This window comes from Garra rufa, chromosome 14 (genome assembly GCF_049309525.1).
Source record: "Garra rufa chromosome 14, GarRuf1.0, whole genome shotgun sequence".
In the NCBI taxonomy this organism is placed as follows: Eukaryota; Metazoa; Chordata; class Actinopteri; order Cypriniformes; family Cyprinidae; genus Garra; species Garra rufa.
In genome coordinates this window covers 3124394-3147276 of record NC_133374.1, presented here as the reverse complement: position 1 = coordinate 3147276, position 22883 = coordinate 3124394, and the positions used below count along the sequence as shown (strand labels likewise).

Here is a 22883-nt window from a genome sequence, read left to right as displayed (position 1 = left end):
TAATTTTTTGACATATTAGAGTCAAATGTTTTACAGAGGAGATTTTGGGACTCATTTTGTCACTCCGTAATTCAGAAAATAATTAAAACTAAAATATTTTTGCTTTTTTGGTGAATAAAATCGAGTAAATTCTATCTGAACTAATCCCTCTGTAAAAACCTTCAGGATATAGACAGAAATAAAATGTAAAGTTCAGTGTATATAAGTGCTTCTGAAGTGGAGATTAATATCTCAGTGTAGGAGAAAAAACTCATGGCCTTTAAAAATATGCATTGTAATTGAAATCTATTGACACAAATAGATAAAGTGCTACAAAAGAAAGACTTAACAATGTCTTTAGGATGTTTTCTTTCCACTAGTCTGAAAAAAAAACACTTAAAAACAAAAAGCCCAAAATCTCAAATTCAAAACAGCGTTTTTGCCTGCAATATCTGCCCTTAAATCACTGATTCATCACCGCTTTATCCATGAATTGCACTTTGAGTGTAAATAATATACGTTTGCCCCACAGATGTCTGCATAAATGAGCTTCGGTGTCAGTTTCAGCTCAGACGTAAACAAACGACGTCAACGGGGTCACGTGTCACTCTGTGCTGCGATTGGCTCTTCCGCAGTGTAGCTCCGCCCTCAGATAATCATCTGATTGAACTAATCTGGACACGTTTACATATTGAATAAATATTGATTTATGAACGCTGCGCCTCATGTAGATTGTGTAAATCGGTGTGATAGTCAATAGTGTTCCGTATGTGTTTATGAGGGGTCACATGACGCGTGCGCGATGACATCACTTGACGCGGCGTCCGGTCAGAATCAACAACAGAGCGGCAGAGAGCGGATCGGAACCGACGCGGACGGAGCAGATCCTGTTTCCATCAGTTGAACAGCGGACTGTGTGTGTTATGGTGAGCTCTGTCGTGTGATATGATGTGTTTATATCGGATATACAGCGGGTAAATCATCATCATCATCAGCTTAACGCTAAATACGGTCAGTCTAACATTCATCTACAGAACCCGAGACTGTGTTTATCTGCTCACTATACTCTATATATCTCATATTTCTGACTACATACTTATGACTACATGGATGTGTTTGTGGTCTATATTATATATATATATATATATATATATATATATATATATATATATATATATATAATTGTAATTGTACAGCCAATCTTAATTCAATTCTACCATATTTTACTTCAGCACCTGTGTGTGGTTTTATGGCCTTGGAGACACTAGACAGAAACATTCTCTCATGATTTAATCATTTATTATTCGGCTAAATCAGTTTTATTAATTTATTTTGTTTGTTATATTAATCAGTATAAATATAAATGTCCAGACTGCTTCTTCTATCATGACATTGATAAAAAAAAATTTTTTAATAAAATAAAGAGTCATTGATCTAAATGTAGACATGAGTTCTGAAATATTAACATTTTGTAATGGTTTTTGAAAGAAGTTGTTTTATTTGACAGTAATATTACAATTTAAAATACAATTTGATTATATTTTAAAATCTTATTTATTTAAAAATATTTATTTTTTAAAGAAGTTTCTTACGCTCATCAAGGCTGCGTTTATTTGATTAAAAATACAGAAAAAAACTATAATACTGCAAAATGTTCTTACAATATAAAATAATGGTTTCTATTTTAATATACATTAAAATGTGTTTTTTCCCCCCTGTGATCAAAGCTGAGTTTTCAGCATCATTACTGCAGTCTTCAGAGTCACATGATCCTTCAGAAATCATTCTAATATACTGATTTTTATTAGAATTATCAATGTTGCCAACAGTTGTGCTGCTTAAAACTTTTTTTGAAACCTGTGATACTTTTTCTCAGGATTCTTTGATAAGTAACAAGTTAAAAAGAACAGCATTTATCCAAAATATAAATCTTTTCAAACAATATAAGTTTTTGCTATCACCTTTTAACAATTTAACACATCCTTGCTGAATAAAAGTATGAATTACTTAAAAAAAAGAAAGAATACAAATTCTACAGTAGTGTATATTGTTAGAAAAGATTTATATTTTAAATAAATGCTAAGTTTGAAAAAAAAAATTAAGCAGCACAACTGTTTCCAACATTGATAATAAATCAGTATATTAGAATGATTTCTGAAGGATCATGTGACACTGAAGACTGCAGTAATGATGCTGAAAATGCAGCTTTGATCGCAGAAATAAGTTAAATTTTTAATGTATATTAAAATAGAAGAATATAGTTTTACATCATAATAATATTTAAAAAATTCTGCATTTTTGATCAAATAAACAGCCTTGATGAACATTAGAAAAAATCTTACTGATCCCAAACTTTTGTGCATGTTTGAATTTTCATGATTTTGTTTTGGGAAAGAAATTAATACTTTTCTTTATATTAAATTCTTTAAAAGTGACATTTATAAGATTAGAAAAAAATTCTGTTTTAAATAAATGCTGTTCTTTTAAACTTTCTATTCATCTGTGAATCCTGAAAAATAAAATGTATGACAGTTTCCACAAAAATACTGTGCAGCACAACTGTTTTTAACACTGATAATAATCCGAAATGTTTCTTAAGGAGCAAATCAGTATATTAGAATGATTTCTGAAGACTGCAGTAATGATGCTGAAAATGCAGCTGCGCATCACAGCAATTAATAAAATATTGAACAATATTAATGTTTTTATCTGTATTTTGATCAAACAAATCCAGCATACGAGACTTGCTTTAAAAACACAAACAATCCTAAATATTCCAGTCTCTCTGTTGTTCAGCTGAAGCATGTTAAGAATGCAGAAACTTGGTAAAGGTCACAGACGTGTGTTTCCTGGTTCTTCAGTTCTCAGGCTGATGAGGGATCCAGGATGCTGGAGTTCTTCTGCGGTTCTGTCCGGTTTGCTCCGGTCTGGCTGGTCCTGATGCTGGTGTGGTTGCGTCCGGCGGCGTGCGGCGATAATGCCGTCATCCAGAAAGAAGCTCAGTTCGACGTGACGTATGAGGACACGGTCACCAGCGATAACCAGACCATCTACTCCTACAACCACACCGTCTCCAGAAACAAGGCAGGAGTTTATCACAGCACTGACCGCTGCACTGACATCTAATGTGATCACAGGAACTCACTTCTCTGTCTCTCTCTCTGTCAGACGGAGGGTGTGCGTGTGTCCGTGGAGCTGCTGTCGGAGGGCACTCAGAGTCCAGTTCTGTTCGTGGTCCGGCAGAAACAGGCCGTTCTGTCCTTTCAGGTCCCCCTCATCCTCAGAGGCCTGTGAGTACCACTGTTGCCTAGCAACCCGACATCCCACAATAACACGATCAAAGTCAGTTCATCAGTCTTCAACAACAACAACAACCAAAAAATATCCATTGCTAAGAACTTCATTTGGACAATTTTCAAATAGTTGTATTTCAACCAAAATATTGTCCTGTTCTAACAAACCATACATTAATGGAAAGCTTATTTATTATTTCAGATTGTCTCAGTTTAAAAAAAATTTACCCTTATGAGCAGTGTTGGGGAAAGTTACTTTTAAAAGTAATGCGTTACAATATTGAGTTACTCCCTTAAAAAGTAACTAATTACGTTACTTGGTTACTTTTTATGGAAAGTAATGTGTTACGTTACTTTTGCGTTACTTTTTAAATCTGGGCAGGGCTTGCTTGTTTGTTTTTAATATAAAAAGTTGTATTTTTGTCAAATGTAAAAGCCTTTTCACACCAAAAGCCTCAGGTTTAGAGAAAAGTAAATCTCCGTCTGTACAGTAGACCGCAGAAGAACAAATGTCAACTCTTCAGCATTAAAAAAGGAAACAAATGTTTGATTATCTTGAGTCATTTTTGCTTATTATTATGGATGAATTGGATCATCCAATGGGATTAAATACATAAAGGATATTTGTATTATTTAACATATTTAATTCAGTGTTTTTATTAATTTTAAGAACACTGGATCTGTTTTTTTTAGTGAGTGAGATGAATTAATGCATGTTCACATTTATTCTAGAACTAAAGGAACATCTTACTCACAATTTCTCTCAACATGAGGACAGGAGAGCTTTTAATCAATAAATGGGGGAAATTAACTCAGACATTTTTTTGTCAAAGTAATGCATTAATTTACTAGTTACTCTGAAAAACGTATATTATTATAACTTGTTGTTACCCCCAACACTGCTCTCGACTGGTTTTGTGCTCCAGGGTCACATACATGTCAGTCACCATACATTGCTTCTTATAGTTCATCACATAATAATTATATATTTAGCTCAGAGTCAGATGATAATCAGGTGTCCACGTTTAATTTGGACTCTGGTGTGATGATTTGTTCCTTCATGTGTGAACTTTGATCTTTCAGTTCCTTAGGAGCTTCTGTTTTTTGCACAAGCAGCGCCAATGAAGCAATAAACTCATTTGTTTAGATGTCACACAAGTTCACCCAAAAATGAGAACTCTGACATGATTTATATGTCGTTCCAAACGTGTATGAGTTTGTTTTTTTTCTTCTGTTGAACAAAAACGAAGATATTTTAAAAAATGTGGGGAAACAAACAGTTGCTGGTCTGCATTGGCTTACATAGTATAGAGAAATATTAAACACTTTGGTGTTCAGCAGAAGAAAGAAACTCATGCAGGTTTGGGACAACTTGAGGACCCAAGTGAAAAATAAATATGCTAAAATGAATTTAAAATAAATTTATTTTACACTAAGTATACTACAAATACATTTACTATTTATGTACTTACGAAAAATACCTTGCAATTGTACTTCTAGTGTGCTAAACTGGTATATCTAATACTATAATTACAATAATACTATATAATTAAAACAACTAATTTTGTACTTAATGCACTTTAATTGCACAAAAGTAGTGCCAAAGATAAACCTAACCTCTGTGCATTAATTTAAAAAAGTTACACAGGTTTATAGAGGAGAAAAATGAAGCTTGCGAGTACATAAGGACTTAAGTTTGGTCTCAAATTGTTAATTATTATTGTTAAAGTTAAAAAGTAGTAAAAATTGGAAAATTGTTATAGAGGTTTAAGCTTATGAAAATTATATATTTTATAAAATATTTTGAACTCAGAAATGGATAGAAAATCAAAGCCATATATCTAAACAAGTTGTGTTCCAAATTTGAAGTTGATATCTTAAAAAAAATCAGCTTTTAGGAAGATTTTGTTTGGGTGCGGAACCAAACTTTTCCCATTAGATTCCAGCAAAGCTCTGCTGGCAAACGCAGCGCTGGGATTTGAGATTCGCAGTACAGTCTCATTTATCTCTTTCAAACATTACACATACAAACCACACTCTGACATACATACTAACGTACCTTCACAATTATAGCTGCCTAATTTATCCAATTGACTCTATAATAGACTATAATTTGCACAAGCAGAAAACAGGAATATTTGCTTTATATGCAAATTTGAAAAAAAAAAACATCTAGTAATAGGTAGTCAAATTTTTATTTTGAAGCCTTACTAACAGAATAAACACCTATTAACAAATATTGTATTTGCATGTTATAGTTAAATGGCTCTGGGATTAAAAATCTGAGTTTTAATGGGTTTTCCAAAAGGTGCTGAGAGGAACTATTTTTTGTACCTAGTGTAAAATACATTTATTAAAGAAAATGAAGGAAAATACACACCTGAGCCAAAATTTGTGAAGTTAGCATTAACGCATGTAAAAGTATAAAAAACTAAACTAAAATGAACAAAAATGTCCAAGGTTGCACAAGGGTTAAGTATATTTGATTGTATACTTTAGTATACTTTACATTTAGCAGATGCTTCTATCCAAAGCGACTTACAAAAGGGAACAATGGAAGCAATGCTTGAAAGCAAACTAGTGTTCGATGCCTAAAAATAGATAGAATACAAGAACAGAGAAGCTAGTGTTTTTGTTTTTTTAAGAAAACAAGCAGTAAGTAAACGATTAGAGTAGTCTAAATTGTTTTTTAGAATAGAGGGTGCTAGATTTTTAGGGTCAAATAAATATACTTTAGGTACATTTTAAATATCTTGCGTTTGAAGATCATCAGTAATGACATTTTAGGCTTAATATTAAGCATGCACTTCTTGTCTTAGTATTTTTGTCTTGTTTCTAGTCAAAATATCTAAAATAACAGTTATTAAGAATAACTGAATAAGAATAATTAAGAAGAAGAGTTTAAGAATTTTCAGATATTTTGACTAGAAACAAGACAAAAATACTAAGTAAGACAAGCCTTTTTTGCATTGTATTGTGCACAAGTAGTACTCCAAATAAAGTTGAATAATAATTTTTATATCAGGAAGTCTCAAGCGATATGTTAATAGATTTAAACTATATTAGACTTTTTTTTTACTAGGGTATATGCAGTATTGATTGATGTTTAGATATTTGTATTAGAAAACAAGACAAAAATCCCGAGAAAGATATATATATTTTACAGTGTATGCTACAATTAATGCCATGACTTTATGAATGTAATATTCTGCTCTGATTGAAGATCTCATTAGGCCATGATTAGGATATTTAAAGGAACACTCCACTTTTTTGGAAATAGGCTCATTCTCCAACTCCCCCTGAGTTAATAAGTTGAGTTTTACCGTTTTGAAATCCATTCAGCCGTTCTCCTGTTTCAGGAGCTGTGTGATATTACTGCTCCTGCTGTGTCCATATTACTGCAGCACACTTCCTTGACTATTACGTTGGAATGGGAGTATAGTTCCTAATCTTATCGGCCTAGAAAATCTCATCTTTACATTTTCCGCCGGTCTTAGTCCACGATATAACTACAGAAGAGTCAAGTTTTAAATAGGACAAATATGGAAACTCGTTGGTCATTTTTGAACGTGATTCTATTGGTCTCATAGGATTCAATGATCTATGCTAAGCTATGCTAAAAGTGATATCGCCAGAACAGGAGAACGGCTGAATGGATTTCAAAACGGTAAAACTCAACTTATTAACTCGAGGGGAGTTGGAGAATGAGCCTATTTCCAAAAAAAGTGGAGTGTTCCTTTAAGAGCCGCAGAATCCCTGTCTATAATGTGAATGACGTGTGTGCAGGTATCAGAGGAAGTATCCGTACACACAGGTGGGCCGTACGCTGTGTCAGCCGCCCACTAAAGCCGTGTCAGAGACGCAGTTCTTCTACGTGGACGTGTCGACGCTGTCCAGCGCTGGGATCCACTATCAGCTGCGCGTCAGTCGTGTGGACAGCTTCACGCTGCAGTGAGTCACTGGTCAGAGTTCAGGCCATATCATGATGCCACGCTGATCTGGAGTCTCCAGACTTTGACTGTAGTCGAATCTGAGTTGTTCCAGTCTCATTGTTTTCTTGGTGAACTGCTGTAAACGTGGCCTGCAGCTGGTGATTTAGTTGTTTGAGTGTCATGTTTGCATCAGAAGGGTGTGTGCTGTGATCTGCAGGAACGTCAAGCTCTTCTCTTCTCTTTATGTTCACAGGACAGACAAGAAATTCAGCTTCAATGCGACACCGTCCCAACCACAGGTCCTCACACACACACACACACACACACACACACACACACACACACACACACACACACACACACTCTTGGGTTTGAATGGCTCTCAGATGAGCATCAGTGAGTGTTGGAGACGCAGCAGAGCTGATCTCAGAGCAGTCAGTCAGTCATCCAGCACTGATGAACATCCTCTGATCTCAGTCCTGCAGCGTCACACAGTTCAGAGCTGGACAGGTGTGTGAGAGAAAGAGCAAACAGGTGTGTGTTTGACATCCTGCTTCTGAAGGATGTGAATAACAGAAGCTGCTGTGTGCAGTTCACTTTAATGAGTGATGAATCATGATAGATGCACACAGCACTTAAAGGCATAGTTTTTCATTTTTTACCAAAAGAAAGGAAAACTTCCATTGTATTGCCAGAAAATGGAGACATTCTTCAAAATATCTTCTTTTGTGCTCCACTGAAGAAAGAAAGACTTTTTTGGGTACAGCAATCACAGATAGGTTTGCAAAGCGGCGAAAAATTTCTTGGTAAGTTTTCAGAAGCTTTCCAAAAATCCCTGGAAGATTCCAAAAAAAAAAAAAACAAATCCTGGAAAGTTTCTAAAATTTCTGGAATGTTTCTGAAATTTACTAGAAATTTTCCACCTTTTTGCAACCCTACCTGTGATTACTGTACACCAAGCTCAAATGGATAATTCACCCAAAAAAGATCATACTGTCATCATTTTCTGGATAGCTGAATGATGTTTTCAGGGGACCAGCAGGGGTCGCTGTCACAATCTCAACCACTGAGATTCATTTCAAAAACCACAAGCATTGCCATAATAAAGCTTAGAAAACAAGTTATTTGTTTCGATACAACCAGACACCTTGCTTGCCTTGCTTTGCCATTCAATTTGAAAAGAAATGGGTTCTTGATTCAATCAGTTTTGGATAGAAATATGTAATAACATGAGTTAGTCTCTTCTGCTCATCAAGGCTGCGTTTATTTGATCAAAAATATAGAAAAAACTAATATTGTGAAATAGTATTGCCATTTAAAATAGTGTTTTTTTTTTAATATATACTTTAAAGTACAATTTATTTCTGTGATGCAAAGCTGAATTTTCAGCATCATTACTCCAGTCTTCAGTGTCAAATGATCCTTCAAAAATCAGTCTAATATCCTGACTTATTATTAGAATGATCAATATTGGAAACAGTTCTGCTACTAAATATATATTTGGAACCTGTGATACTTTTTTCAGGATTCTCTGATGAATAACAAGTTAAAAAGAACAGCATTTATTCAAATGAGAAATCATTCTAATATGCTGATTTATTATCAATGTTTTTGTTTTGTTTTTTTAAACCTGTGATTCTTTAATAAATAAAACATTAAAAAGAAGAGCATTTATTTAAAATACTAATCTTTTGTAACAATATATACTACCGTTCAAAGTTTGGGGTCAGTACATTTTTCGTTCTGTCTTTGTTTGTTAGAAAATACTTTTATTCAGCAAGGATGCGTTAAATTGATAAAAAAATGATAGTAAAGACTTTAGGGTTAGGGTTACTTTTTGAGTAAGTTTTGAGTGGCAGTGAATATACAGTAGTCAACATTCGAAGTGGATCAAAACCTTTCATCAAATTTGAAAAACCAAAAAGAATAGCCATTCTTAAAACAACTTTTGATGAACTTTTTTGATCCACTTCGAATGTTGACTACTGTATTCCCAGATATATATTGTTCTCAGAAAATGGTTAAGTAGATACAAACACAATCTCCTGCAGTGTTGGAGTGTAATGACTGTGTGTGTGCAGTTCTTCAAGTACGTGTTTCCTGACGGTGTGGACACAGTGATTGTGAAGGTGAACTCACAGAATATCTTCCCCTGCTCAGTCATGTCAATACAGGACATCCAGGTGAGGCACACACACACACACACACACACACACACACACACACACACACACGTATGTCAGAGTCAGTCAGATGTGCATATGCTGATATCTGTCTCTGTCTGTCCAGTGTCCGGTTTATGATCTGGATAATAATGTGGCGTTTATTGGAATGTATCAGACTATGACCACCACAGCCGCCATCACAGTGCAGGTAACACACACACACACACACACACACACACACTTTTATCATCACAAGACCTTTCCGTTGCACAACTACTTCTATACTTGGCTATTGACATTCTATGTCGCCTAATTCTCACTGAAACCTGTCTGCATTTAGTATTGTAATCAGGCATTGAGAAATGAGGAATTGGTCAAGTGATTTAATTGTTTGACACTTTAGTAAACCAGTGGCTTTGATCCGTGTGTTTCAGAGGAAGGATTTCCCCAGTAACAGTTTCTATGTGGTGGTGGTGGTGAAGACTGAAGATGAGGCATGCGGAGGACCACTTCGATTCTACCCACTCTTACCCGGTTAGTTCAACTATTCAGAACACAGTACTGCAGCCAATCAGAGCACAGTGTTACTCAACTGCAGCCAATCAGAGCACAGTGTTACTCAACTGCAGCCAATCAGAGCACAGTGTTACTCAACTGCAGCCAATCAGAGCACAGTGTTACTCAACTGCAGCCAATCAGAGCACAATGTTACTCAACTGTAGCCAATCAGAGCACAGTGTTACTCAACTGTAGCCAATCAGAGCACAGTGTTACTCAACTGTAGCCAATCAGAGCACAGTGTTACTCAACTGTAGCCAATCAGAGCACTGTTACTCTACTGCAGCCAATCAGAGCACAGTGTTACTCAACTGTAGCCAATCAGAGCACTGTGTTACTCAACTGCAACCAATCAGAGCAGTGTTACTCAACTGCAGCCAATCAGAGCACTGTTACTCTACTGCAGCCAATCAGAGCACAGTGTTACTCTACTGCAGCCAATCAGAGCACAGTGTTACTCTACTGCAGCCAATCAGAGCACAGTGTTACTCTACTGCAGCCAATCAGAGCACAGTGTTACTCTACTGCAGCCAATCAGAGCACAGTGTTACTCTACTGCAGCCAATCAGAGCACAGTGATAAGCCCCGTTCACACTAGACGCGACTTCTGTCGCTGCATGTCGCCAGAGGCTGGCGATGAGGTCGCGAGTGGGCGTTCTCATTACTGGTTGCTTAGTAACGTCATTTAACAGACGTTTTTATCCAAAGCAACTTTGGAAACAAAGACAAGCAGGTTACAATTCATTTTAATGCAGTTAACATTATTTTTGTATGTGGGCATGGACATGGCATATAAAACAGGACAATCACTGCTGGAGCTGAAAGGAGAATGATCACGAGCACTATGGTCTTCTTTCCTATTGGCTGTCGCTCCCGAAAGTCGCTCTTCATTTGCATAAAGTTTAGAGATTCTGAACTTTGTCGCGTCGCTGGTCACGCCCACATCCGGTCGCCAACGGTCGCTGACGGCCGCTGTCGCTCTCGTCGCCGGAAATCGCCGGCTCTCCATTGAAATGAATGGGATCGCGTCGCTTAGTCGCTGCATGTCGCGTGTAGTGTGAATGGGGCTTTACTCCACTGAGTTCTGATTTAGTGCAGTAGAGTACGTATTGTTTTTATTCCAGTACATTGACTACGTTAAAGGGGCTATATGCAACTTTTTCCCCAAAATAAACGTAACAATAGCCTTGTTATTTGACCATTTATGACTCCAACATCTCCTGATGAGCATACAGCAGTATTACTCTGCTGTAGCCAATCAGAGCATAGCATTACTCTACTGCAGCCAATCAGAATCCATGTTTGACATGATTGTGTTTCTTCAGATGAGCTGCTGGACGCCGGGAATCGCAGTAAAGCTCTGGATGTGGTTGTTACTCCTGCCATTAACTGTGAGCTGCACACTACACATCCGATCAGTTATTCGTTCATCTGTCCATCAGTTTATCAGCTCATTGGCTCATTCTGTGTGTTCTCTAGCGGAGGTGTATGTGATGGGGATGCTCTTCTGTCTGGGGATCTTCCTGTCCTTCTACCTGCTGACGTTTCTCGTGGCGTGTTTGGAGAACAAGAGGTATGGCATTATGACACAGATGCTGCTCTGAATCTCAAACATGATGCCAGCAGCACTCAATAAATCCAGTAGTCCATGGTTTTCATGGTGATTCAACGACAGCCAATTACATTTGTCTTTTATTTAGGATGAACAGGAAGAGGGAGGGGCTTCTGAACACTGACACCTCACCTGCAGAGACAGGTAACTGAACACACCTACAGGAGATTCATCAACTCATCTGGGTCACACAATTATTCATGTCTTTAATGTAAAGAGTGATTTTATTAAAGTGTTTATTCTTTTATTTTCTATTCCTTTTTGGCATCTTTGTGTGTGTTTAGCATCTCTCTTGGGTAAGATCTGTGTGTGATTTATTTGCATGCTGTGTGTGTGTGTGTGTGTGTGTGTGTGTGTGTGTGTGTGTGTGTGTGTGTGTGTGTGTGTGTGTTGTGTGTGTGTGTGTGTGTGTGTGTGTGTGTGTGTGTGTGTGTGTGTGTGTGTGTGTGTGTGTGTGTGTGTGTACTTGTACAGCTATCTTTGTGAGGGCCAGATTGAGTTTTAGACCATCGGAGTGTGGACATTTTGGCCAGTCCTCACTTTCTGAGACCCATTTAAAGGCCCGTTTGAGGGTCAAGTCTTGGTTTTAGGGATCAGGTTCTAATGGGGTAAAGGTTAGGTTTAGGGTAAGGGTTTGGGTGAGGCACTTAGTTCTGATGGGTTGGTTTAGGGTAAGGAGCTAGAGATTGCATTGTGTCACTGTATGTCTTCACAAACATAGCTATACAGAGTTGTGTGTGTTTGTGTGAGATACGACTCTTTTTGCTTTCCTTTGCTCACAAACTCTCTCACTTTATGGGAGCTATCTGTAGTTGTGGCATCACTAAACTAACCCAAACACTAACCCGCTCTTGTTTAGAAGTGAATAGTAGCATCTTTTGATCTGAGTTTTGGGAATGACGGCCTCATTTACATGCAGGAGTGACTCTGCTGAATGATCTACTGATCTCTGTAGAAACAAACATGAATGCCAGTAGTGTGTGCAATATTACAGACTGCTATAGTAGCGCTTGAGATCAGCTCTGTGTTGATTTTGTGTGAATGTGGATCACTCCCACAGCTGATCAGTGTGTGATCTTTAACACTGAAGATTTAGATGGAGTTAAAGTATATATATCACACACAGAGCATCTGTTTAACCCACTATGTGTGTTTCAGGAAAGGCTCCAGTCTCTCCATATGAATACGGTTCATTTGGTGAGTTTGTGAAAGTTTTCATTCAGACTGATTCTCTCTGCGTCAGACGTGTTGTAATCCGTCTGTCTGTTTCTCCAGCTGATAACGGCAGCACTCTGAGCTCTGAAGCGGTTACTGACAGTTTAGCATCAGCCGATGGGAACTACGGATATTTGGGTACAAACACACATGCAAACACAAAATATATTCATATTCATGTTCTTGTTAACAGTTCGTTGCCCTCTCATTGGCTGTCTGATGTGCTCTGCTTTCTGACTGGTTTATTTTTACCATTTAGGATTGGAGTCTTTTAAACGGCGAATAATCACAGCACATCATGTAGCCATCCGCTTTGGTGACACGCCCACTTTATAAATCAGCCAATCAGCACCATCCATATCAAATCCCACCCAATCCAAAATCAAAGTCCTACAAATATTGGTCCAATGCCCTGAAAAACATTGGAAATGATCATTTCTCTAATTGCATTTGCAGTAATTTTGATTGAAATGAACGGGAGTTAAGAAATTTTGTTCCACTTTGGATAAAAATGTCTATTTAAATGCAAAGGAGTAAATCAAGTGCCCTATTAGCTGAAAAATTTCGCATGGAAAGTCATGGGAATTCATTCATTCAGTGATGCATCCGTAATGAGCGTTGGTTTCTGTGTTTCAGAGCGTTCTCTAGAGAGCGTCGGCCGCAGTCGCCAAGAGTCTCTGAGTTCGGTAGAAGAGGACGATTACGACACGCTGGCCGACATCGACTCGGACAAAAACATTGTGCGCACAAAGGTGCGTGAACTACAGAGAAACACTCGGTCTGTGTGATTATTTACTGACTGTGACTCTCTGTCCTTCACAGAAGTTCCTGTGCGTCTCTGATCTCGCTCGGAAAGACAAACGCATCCTCAGCAAGAAATACCAGATCTACTTCTGGTGAGTCTCACACGGGTCCCGACGGGAAGCACATGTTTTTGTTTTATAGACCAGTTTAGTAGACGTCACAGTTATGTCACTTGCAGCTGTGTGCGCATACTAGTTGCAGAAAAACACTGGTAACAAGTGGAGGTAAACGGCTTCAATCCATGGAATAAGAGAAAAAAATATATATTTTTGTGCCTTTTGATGTCAAAATCAGAATGCAAATCATTTTTATAGAATACTGTCGCCAAAGACGTCATTTATAGCTAAATGCAGACGTATATTATTCTTCTGAGACTAAACATTCTGACTGCTTTAGAGCTTTATCTCTACAAACTCCAAACTCAGGCCAGATCTTCAGACTGATCGGACTCCAGCTGCTGGATCTTTTCTAACTGATCAGACTTACGGTTTTCATAAAAATGATGATTAAAACTAGGGAAAATCCCATAGACTTACATTGACGGAATGTTCAAATGAGCCAACACTATTCAAACTCACACTGACAAAACTGATCATGCTAGAAACATGTTAGAAACATGCTAAAACATGCTATCTATCCATTTATCCATCCATTCATCTGACTGTATTGCCTTCAAAACATTCAATCTTTTAGCTTTAAAACTACTTTAAACTTTTTTTTTTGGACTGAAAACCATAACATTTCTACAATTTCTAAAACTTTTACAACTATTTCACACTTTCTGATCAGGCTTTTTCAAGCCAACTTGAAGTTTGTCCTGACAAACATTTTAATCTAGTTCAAACTTTCTAACTTAATTTAACTCAAAAACAGTGAGTTTTCTGCAACCAGATAGGATTTGCTCATCAAACATGCCATCCCTGTTTCAGATCTACAAGACTATCCCAATATCTAACATCATCTCTTGATTAACAGTGCTTATCGCTGAGTGACAAGCTCTTGTAATATGCGGATAACATCTTGAAAATGAATCTTTTTTTGTACCGTATCTGTGTAATTCTCTAGCCGTAAAGGCTATCTCTTCCTGGGTTTTCTGCAACCATGATGTGCGCACATCTCGAATGTTTACAAAGCTATAATTGGTCCACAGCTCCAGTGATTGCGACGTGTGTGTTGTGTTTATAGGAACATCTCTACTATCGCCGTGTTTTACGCTCTTCCTGTCATTCAGCTGGTTATCACCTATCAGACGGTATCAAATCTCTGTTTTTGTCTCATGCCATGTGTTCTGCCTTGACTGGACTATAATGATGATTATCATGTATTTTTTTTTCTGACAGGTTGTAAATGTCACAGGAAACCAAGACATCTGCTATTATAACTTCCTGTGTGCACACCCTCTGGGAGCTCTAAGGTGTGTGTGTGTTCTTCAGACTAACAGTGTTCTCCTGATGAGATCTGCAGTAAATGTGAGTGTTGTGATGTTTTCAGCTCCTTCAATAACATCCTGAGTAACCTGGGTTATGTGATGCTGGGGCTGCTCTTCCTGCTCATCGTCCTACAGAGGGACATCATTCATAACCGCGCACTGGAACGCAATGAAAACACAGCGCTGGTGAGAACCTGAGACCGTCCGCATCTGTCTGAACCACTGACGCACAAACCGAAGCTTCATATCCACTCAGGAATCAGGCTGTGTTTAGATGCTGTGTTTGTCTTTCAGGAGTGTGGCATTCCTAAGCACTTTGGCCTGTATTATGCGATGGGCACTGCTCTGATGATGGAGGGGCTGCTCAGCGCCTGTTACCACGTCTGTCCCAACTACACCAACTTCCAGTTCGGTGAGTGTGATGACGTTCATGTTCCACAGGGATTGTTCTGCTGTGATTCATCTAATTCAGGCTTTTTCCAAAACTGGGGTTTGTGTGGAGACTGCAGCTGTTTCATGAGTTGATAATTGAGTAAATCATACAAATGTCAAGTTACATTTAAATGGAAGTATTGTGACATACATCTGAGTGTAACAGATTATCAAAGAAGAGGAAATGCAAGGTGGGACTTGGTTCTGTTTATCAGTTGTTGATTGGATGTTAAGATATAGAGGTGTGGCTCTCAGATGAGTGTGAGTGTGCCACGGCGAAGCATAAGATTGATTAAGTGATTAAATTAATTGATTGCAAGAGTCACTAAAGAGAAGCCAGAAGCATGCTCATGAATTACCAGGTCAAAACATTTTTTTAAAAAATGAACTGCATGCACAGATGTACGGTAGTAATTAGGGATGTAATAATATCATAATCTCATAAGACAAATTTTATTGCGATATGAAGACCACAAGCTGATATTTATTGTTGGTATATTGCTGATATTTATTTAAAAAATTGTACATTTTAAAGTTAAATTCTATCTAATGCACTTTAAGGGGTTTGAAATTAAGAGCTCCAGCCCATGTTCTTAACTAAGAAAACCTAAGTCAGAAAAAAAGAAAGAAGTCAGTGAATTGACCTGTATCTAAACTTTAAACGAGACACAACCCTCTTTTTAGTTGTGAAAAACTGTCTCAGTCTAAATTACATTTACACTGGTGTTTTAGGAAGCCATACAAATTAGAATATAATAATAATAACAATGACAGTAATAGCCATATACTGTGAATCAACTGCACTTTAAATAATTGAAAATTAATATTTAATAGGTATATTATTTTTGCTTTACACTACAGTGGGGAAATTACAATACTTTTTTCCTAATGTCTACACTTGAAAGAGATTTATTTTAATTTGGCCTGCAGTAACGTTACCCACTTAAACCACTCGCTGTCCGCAATTTATACTGCACTTTAAAGCTTTTATTTTGACGGAAACTGCAGTAGAGTTTTTATTTTAAAGGAACACTCCAACTTCACTGAAAACAGGCTTACAAAAACACATCTCACTACAAACCTAGTGAAATGCTGTAAACCAAAATAAAGCATAACTGGTGGCCGTTGCGTTCCCAAACACGCACTAAACTCACAGCACACGCAATAAACCAGTTCACTGCATTCATTCACTGTGAACAGATCGCTTAAATGAAGAGCACACTTTGCTTTGAAACACAGCGAAAATAGACTTGATGAAGGGATAAAGCCATATTGTGTTTTTGGTTTTAGTTTGTTAGACAGAGACTGTGTCAAAGCATAATTGCCCACAACACCCAAACTGAGCCGAACTTTACAGACCTTTTATGTTAGAATAAGAAGTTTAAATATATTTCACTACACTTTTTGCCTGGAAGACCTATTGTTTCATATCGTCATGTGACCACGATAATATCGAGATGGTATTGATAATACTATTACATCCCCAGTAGTAATTGTACTAGATCAATAACATGCATTTGGAAAAGATTTTAGCTGATAGTTTGTGAATCTCTGATCTAATGTATGTGATGTGTGTTTCAGACACGTCGTTCATGTATATGATCGCTGGACTGTGTATGTTGAAGCTGTATCAGAAGAGACACCCGGACATCAACGCCAGCGCGTACTCCGCTTACGCATGTCTGGCTGCCGTCATATTCTTCTCTGTGCTGGGAGTGGTGAGATATATCACACACATTTCAGTCTAATCTTGTGCAGGTGTGAGGGTTGGTTTAGGGGTCAAAGGTTGATTAAGACATAGAAACTGTCATTAACCTGATAAAAGTGTTTCTGAGATTAGTCAACTTGTGTGTGTGTCTCAGGTGTTTGGTAAAGGTAACACAGCATTCTGGATCGTTTTCTCTGTCATACACATACTGGCCACGATGCTGCTGAGCACACAGCTCTACTACATGGGCCGCTGGAGACTTGGTGAGTCACACACACAAACACACACACACACACACACACACACACACACACACACACACACACACATGTTTGTTTTTGTGAAATGTGGGGACATTCCATAGACGTAATGGTTTTTATACTGTACAAACCGTACTTTCTATCACCCTACACCTTCCCTACACCTAAACCTAGCCCTCACAGGAGACTGTGCATATCTTTACATTCTCAAAAAAACATTTTCTGTATGATTTATAAGCCTTTTGAAAAGTGGGGACATGGGCAATGTCCTCATAAGTCACCCTCTCCTTGTAATACCTATGTCATACCCATGTTATTACACACATTTGTGTCCTGATATGTCACAAAAACATGCCCACACACACTCAAACACAAACACACACACACACACTTCCACTTTTTGGAAATAGGCTCATTCTCCATCTCCCCCCGAGTTAATAAGTTGATTTTAACCATTTTGAAATCCATTCAGCCGTTCTCCTGTTCTGGCGATATCACGTTTAGCATAGCTTAGCATAGATCATTGAATCCTATGAGACCAATAGCATCACGTTCAAAAATAACCAATGAGTTTCGGTATTTGTCCCATTTAAAACTTGACTCTTCTGTAGTTATATCGTGTACTAAGACCGGCGGAAATGCAAAGCTGCGGGTTTCTAGGCCGATAAGATTAGGAACTATACTTCCATTCCGGCGTAATAGTCAAGGAAGTTTGCTGCAGTAATATGACCGAAGCAGGAGCAGTAATATCACACAGCTCCTGAAATTAGTTCCCAGCTGGGTAACTTCCAACGAAGAATGCTCCCTGTGCATGCAGTTGGTCACGATGTGCTGCGATGTGCTGTGTGATATTACTGCTCCTGCTGTGTCCATATTACGGCAGCAAACTTCCTTGACTATTACGCCGGAATGGAAGTGTAGTTCCTAATCTTATCGGCCTAGAAACCCGCAGCTTTGCATTTCCGCCGGTCTTAGTACACGATATAACTACAGAAGAGTCAAGTTTTAAATGGGACAAATACCGAAACTCATTGGTCATTTTTGAACGTGATGCTATTGGTCTCATAGGATTCAATGATCTATGCTAAGCTATGCTAAAAGTGATATCGCCAGAACAGGAGAACGGCTGAATGGATTTCAAAATGGTTAAAATCAACTTATTAACTCGGGTGGAGTTGGAGAATGAGCCTATTTCCAAAAAAAGTGGAGTGTTCCTTTAAACACTTAGTCATACTCAAACATGTGATGTGTGTGTTTCAGACTCCGGGATCTTGCGCAGGATATTGCATGTGATCTACACTGACTGTATTCGGCAGTGCAGCGGACCCATGTACATTGTGAGTACACACACACACACACACACACACACACACACACACACACACACACACACACACACACACACACACACACACACACACACACACACACACACACACACAGAGCTGTCTCAGTGAATCTGTCTGACGTGTGTGTGTTTCTGTCTGTAGGATCGGATGGTTCTGCTGGTCATGGGAAACATTGTCAACTGGTCACTGTGAGTAACACTGATCATCATTATCTCACATCTCTCTCAGTCATATGTATACGAGCACATGTGTGACCCGTGTGTGTGTGTGTGTGTGTGTGTGTGTGTGTGTGTGTGTGTGTGTGTGTGTGTGTGTGTGTGTGTTTTCAGGGCGGCGTACGGCCTCATTAAACGACCCAACGACTTTGCCTCGTACCTGCTGGCCATCGCCATCTGTAATCTGCTGCTCTACTTCGCCTTTTACATCATAATGAAGGTGCCAGTCTACAATCAAATACTAGGAATGTAATGATATTATCAATATGGTGATAGCACGATAGTAAAACTGTCTCGATATTATCATGATCACATTACAATATGAAACGCTAGGTCTTCTGGTCAAAATGTGTAGTTTTTAAAATATATGTAAACTTCTTATTACTTAAAAGGTCTTTAAAGTTGTGTTTTGGGCCATTATGTTTTGGCACAGTATCTGTCAAACAAATTAAAACCAAAAACACAATATGGCTTTATCCCTTCATCAAGTCTGTTCTCGCTGTGCATTTTAAAGCAAAGTACACTTCGTTCAGCCAATCAGCTCATGATCCGGTGTTTTCCGCTATTCAGAACGGCTCTGTTCACAGTGAATGAATGCAGTGAACTGGTTTATTGCATGTACTGTGAGTTTAGTCCGTGTTTGAGAACACAACGTCCACCAGTTATGCTTTATTTTCACTGAAGCTGGAGTTTTCCTTCCAAATAAAAACTCTACTGCAGTTTTTGTCAAAATAAACGCTTAAAAGTGCAGTATGAAGCCAATTTCACAATATCTCTTTCAAGTGTAGAAATTAGGAAAGTATTGTAATTTACCCACTGTAGTGTTCATTGATTTTACATTTGCAGTTGTTTTACAATATATGGCTATTACTGTCATAGGAATAACAATAATGTAAAATAGTTGTTGTTGTTATGAATATAATATTCAATTTGTTTGTCTTCTAAAACACCAGTGTGAATGTAATTTAGACTAAGACAGTATATCACAAATAAAAAGAGGGTTGAGCCTTCTTTAGAGTTCAGGTACAAGTCAATTCACTGACTTTTTTTGACTTAAGTTAGGAACATGGGTTGGAGCTTTTCATTTTAGATTTTTAGATTAGATTGAAGAATTTAACTTTAAAATGTACAAAAAATATATTTTTCCATATTGTATAGTGGACTTCATATTGTGACTATTATGATATCATTACATCCCTATCAGATACTGACACTCCACCGGTTCTTCAGAAGAACTGTTGTGTGGTTTCTGTGAGAGGAGCTTGTGCTCCAGGGTTTGAAGTTCTTTATGTGAATTAGAGTTTTCGTCTCCTTCAGATGTGTTGTATGTGATGTATCTGTTGTGTGTGCAGTTACGCAGCGGTGAGCGAATCCAGTGTCTGGCTCTGGTGTGTATTCTCTTCACCGCTGTGGTCTGGGGTTTCGCTCTCTTCTTCTTCTTTCAGGGTCTCAGTACATGGCAGGTGGGTCAAACACACACTCACACACACTTTATATCTTTCTGTCCCTAAATGCTATTTGTTATGTGTGCGTTTTATTAATCAAGGCTGCATTAAATTGATAAGTAAAGACATTTCTAATGTTACAAAAGTTTTCTATTTGAAATAAATGCTGTTCTTTTGAACTTTCTATTCATTTGTGAATCCTGAAAAATAAAATGTTTGACCGTTTCCACAAAAAATTTGGGCAGCACAACTGTTTTCAACACTGAAAATAATCAGAAATGTTTGAGCAGCAAATCAGGATATTAGAATGATTTCTGAAGGATCATGTGATGTTGAAGACTGAGGTAATGATGCTGAAAATGCAGCTGCGCATCACAGGAACAAATTTCAGTTTAACAGATATTCACATAGAAAACAGCCACTTTAAATTGCAATAATATTTCACTATTTCTACTGTTTTTTTTTTTTATCAAATAAATGCAGCCTTGGTGAGCAGAAGAGACTTCTTTCAAAAAGAAACCTTTGAACAGTAGTGTATTTAAAAACTTATGAGCATTACATCAACCCCAGCTCATGGGGCTTCTCGTCTAATCATTTTTTTTTTTCAAAGTATCTATTTAAAAATAAAGTTAGATGCTTATTTACCTGTTTTACTAAGGTTTAGCATTAAAGGAGTAGTTCACTTTCAAAACAAAAATGTACAGATAATGTACTCACCCCCTTGTCATCCAAGATGTTCATGTTTTTCTTTCTTCAGTCGTAAAGAAATCGTTTTTTGAGGAAAGCATTTTAGGAATATTCTCCTTATAGTGGACTTCTATGGTGTCCGTGAGTTTGAATTTCCAAAATGCAGTTTAAACGCAGCTTCAAAGAGCTCTAAATGATCCCAGCTGAAGAAGAAGAGTCTTATCTAGCCAAACGATCAGTTATTTAAAAAAGAAAAATTACAATTTATATACTTTATAACCTCAAATGCTCATCATGTCTAGCTCTGTGTGTACTCTGTAGAGATTAAAAAGTATATAAATTGTAAATGTTTTTCGTTTCGCTAAATAAGACCATTCTTCCTCGGCTGGGATCGTTTAGAGCTCTTTGAAGCTGCATTTTGGAAATTCAAACTCTGGGCACCATAGAAGTCCACTATATGGAGAGAAATCCATCCTAAAATGTTTATCTCAAAAAACATCATTTCTTTACGACTGAAGAAAGAAAGACATGAACATCTTGGATGACAAGGGGGTGAGTATATTATCTGTACATTTTTGTTCTGAAAGTGAACTATTCCTTTAAGGTTTTTGGTTGCACTCAGTGTCATTCAGTTGCTAATAGATGTAAAAATAGAGGTAAAATCACTGGCGATTGTGATTATGTGGTTAATTTATTCACTGGACATCTAGTGACGGCTCAGTAACTGTTACCTGTGTGTCTCCAGAAAACCCCAGCTGAGTCTCGTGAGCACAACCGCGAGTGTATCCTGCTCTCTTTCTTTGACGATCACGACATCTGGCACTTCCTGTCCTCCATCGCCATGTTCGGATCCTTCCTGGTGAGTTCAAAACAACATCAGTCAGACTCAAAGACAACCGAACATCATCACGTCCAATAAACCGCCATCTGTCTGTGCTCTCAGGTTCTGCTGACTATGGACGACGACCTGGACACGGTTCAACGAGACAAAATCTACGTCTTCTGATGGACATGCTTCTGTACCAGCCAATCACAGAGCAGCACCGGGGGTGTCGGCCAACGAGAGGCCTCGCTACCTGAATATGTTTACCTGCCAGTCGGAGACGGTGTGGGAGGAGCCTCATACAGGAACTAATGCTGATAGGACAGCGAATGTGCCAGTCAAACTGCCAGAGCTCCTCCCCTCATCAGCGTGATTGACCGCTTCCGACCTGCCCTGCAAATCTCAATGCATTTTTGTACAGGTGGAGTTTCTCTGTTGTCTGCGTTTGTGTCCGTCTGTGGCCTTCCGTGTCTGTGGTTTTGGACCGTGCGGTTCCGACTGTAAATCCGAGCCGAGCTGCTTCGCTCATCTAAAGATGATTCTGATCTGACGAAATCAATTTTGCACTGTCTTCAAAATACTGATTGTGTTTTTACAAACTACAAAAGGAATGATTACTGAATAAAGACTTTTTACGGTTGTTTTCAGGCGTGTAAATCTGTTCTGCTTCATGACGACTGAGTGTGTGGACAGCCAAGGCCATAAACAACTTGTTGTTCTGCTGTTTTGTGTTCATCTGCTTTCCCCATTTGCTCTATATAGACTTATACAATCACATACAACAATCATTTCTCAAATATTTATTACAGTTATATACTGATAAGTGTTAGATTAACTTGAATGGTGTGAGATGACTGGATGCTTCCTATTGAACTGTCAGCAGCTGAACTGCAGCTCAAACTCTTTCAAATCTAGTGAATTAAGCTACAAACTCCATCAAAATGCACAATGTGAACATCTAACTTGTATTTTGAGCT

General features: G+C 38.0%; 1 protein-coding gene across 5 annotated transcripts; it reads left to right on the top strand.

The window, feature by feature from the left end:
• The first annotated feature begins 93 nt into the window (after positions 1 to 93).
• sidt2 (SID1 transmembrane family, member 2) lies at positions 94 to 22546 on the top strand. Of its 5 annotated transcripts, none has more exons than XM_073818082.1 (29): positions 94 to 905; positions 2841 to 3063; positions 3148 to 3269; positions 7059 to 7223; positions 7458 to 7503; positions 9286 to 9387; positions 9494 to 9577; positions 9804 to 9903; positions 11253 to 11318; positions 11407 to 11500; positions 11628 to 11683; positions 11824 to 11835; positions 12698 to 12736; positions 12815 to 12892; positions 13014 to 13070; positions 13391 to 13506; positions 13577 to 13650; positions 14744 to 14810; positions 14899 to 14972; positions 15050 to 15173; positions 15282 to 15399; positions 17001 to 17137; positions 17282 to 17390; positions 18648 to 18724; positions 18878 to 18924; positions 19066 to 19171; positions 20304 to 20414; positions 21829 to 21942; positions 22027 to 22546. In XM_073818082.1, the coding sequence occupies exons 2-29, from the start codon at positions 2866 to 2868 to the stop codon at positions 22087 to 22089; spliced, it is 2556 nt and encodes an 851-aa protein (XP_073674183.1). In that variant the 5' UTR covers positions 94 to 905; positions 2841 to 2865; the 3' UTR covers positions 22090 to 22546. The 5 variants fall into 5 exon arrangements, with proteins under 5 accessions (XP_073674183.1, XP_073674184.1, XP_073674185.1 ...); XM_073818083.1 differs by having other exon boundaries at positions 94 to 990; XM_073818084.1 differs by lacking the exon at positions 11824 to 11835.
• The last annotated feature ends 337 nt before the right edge of the window (positions 22547 to 22883 follow it).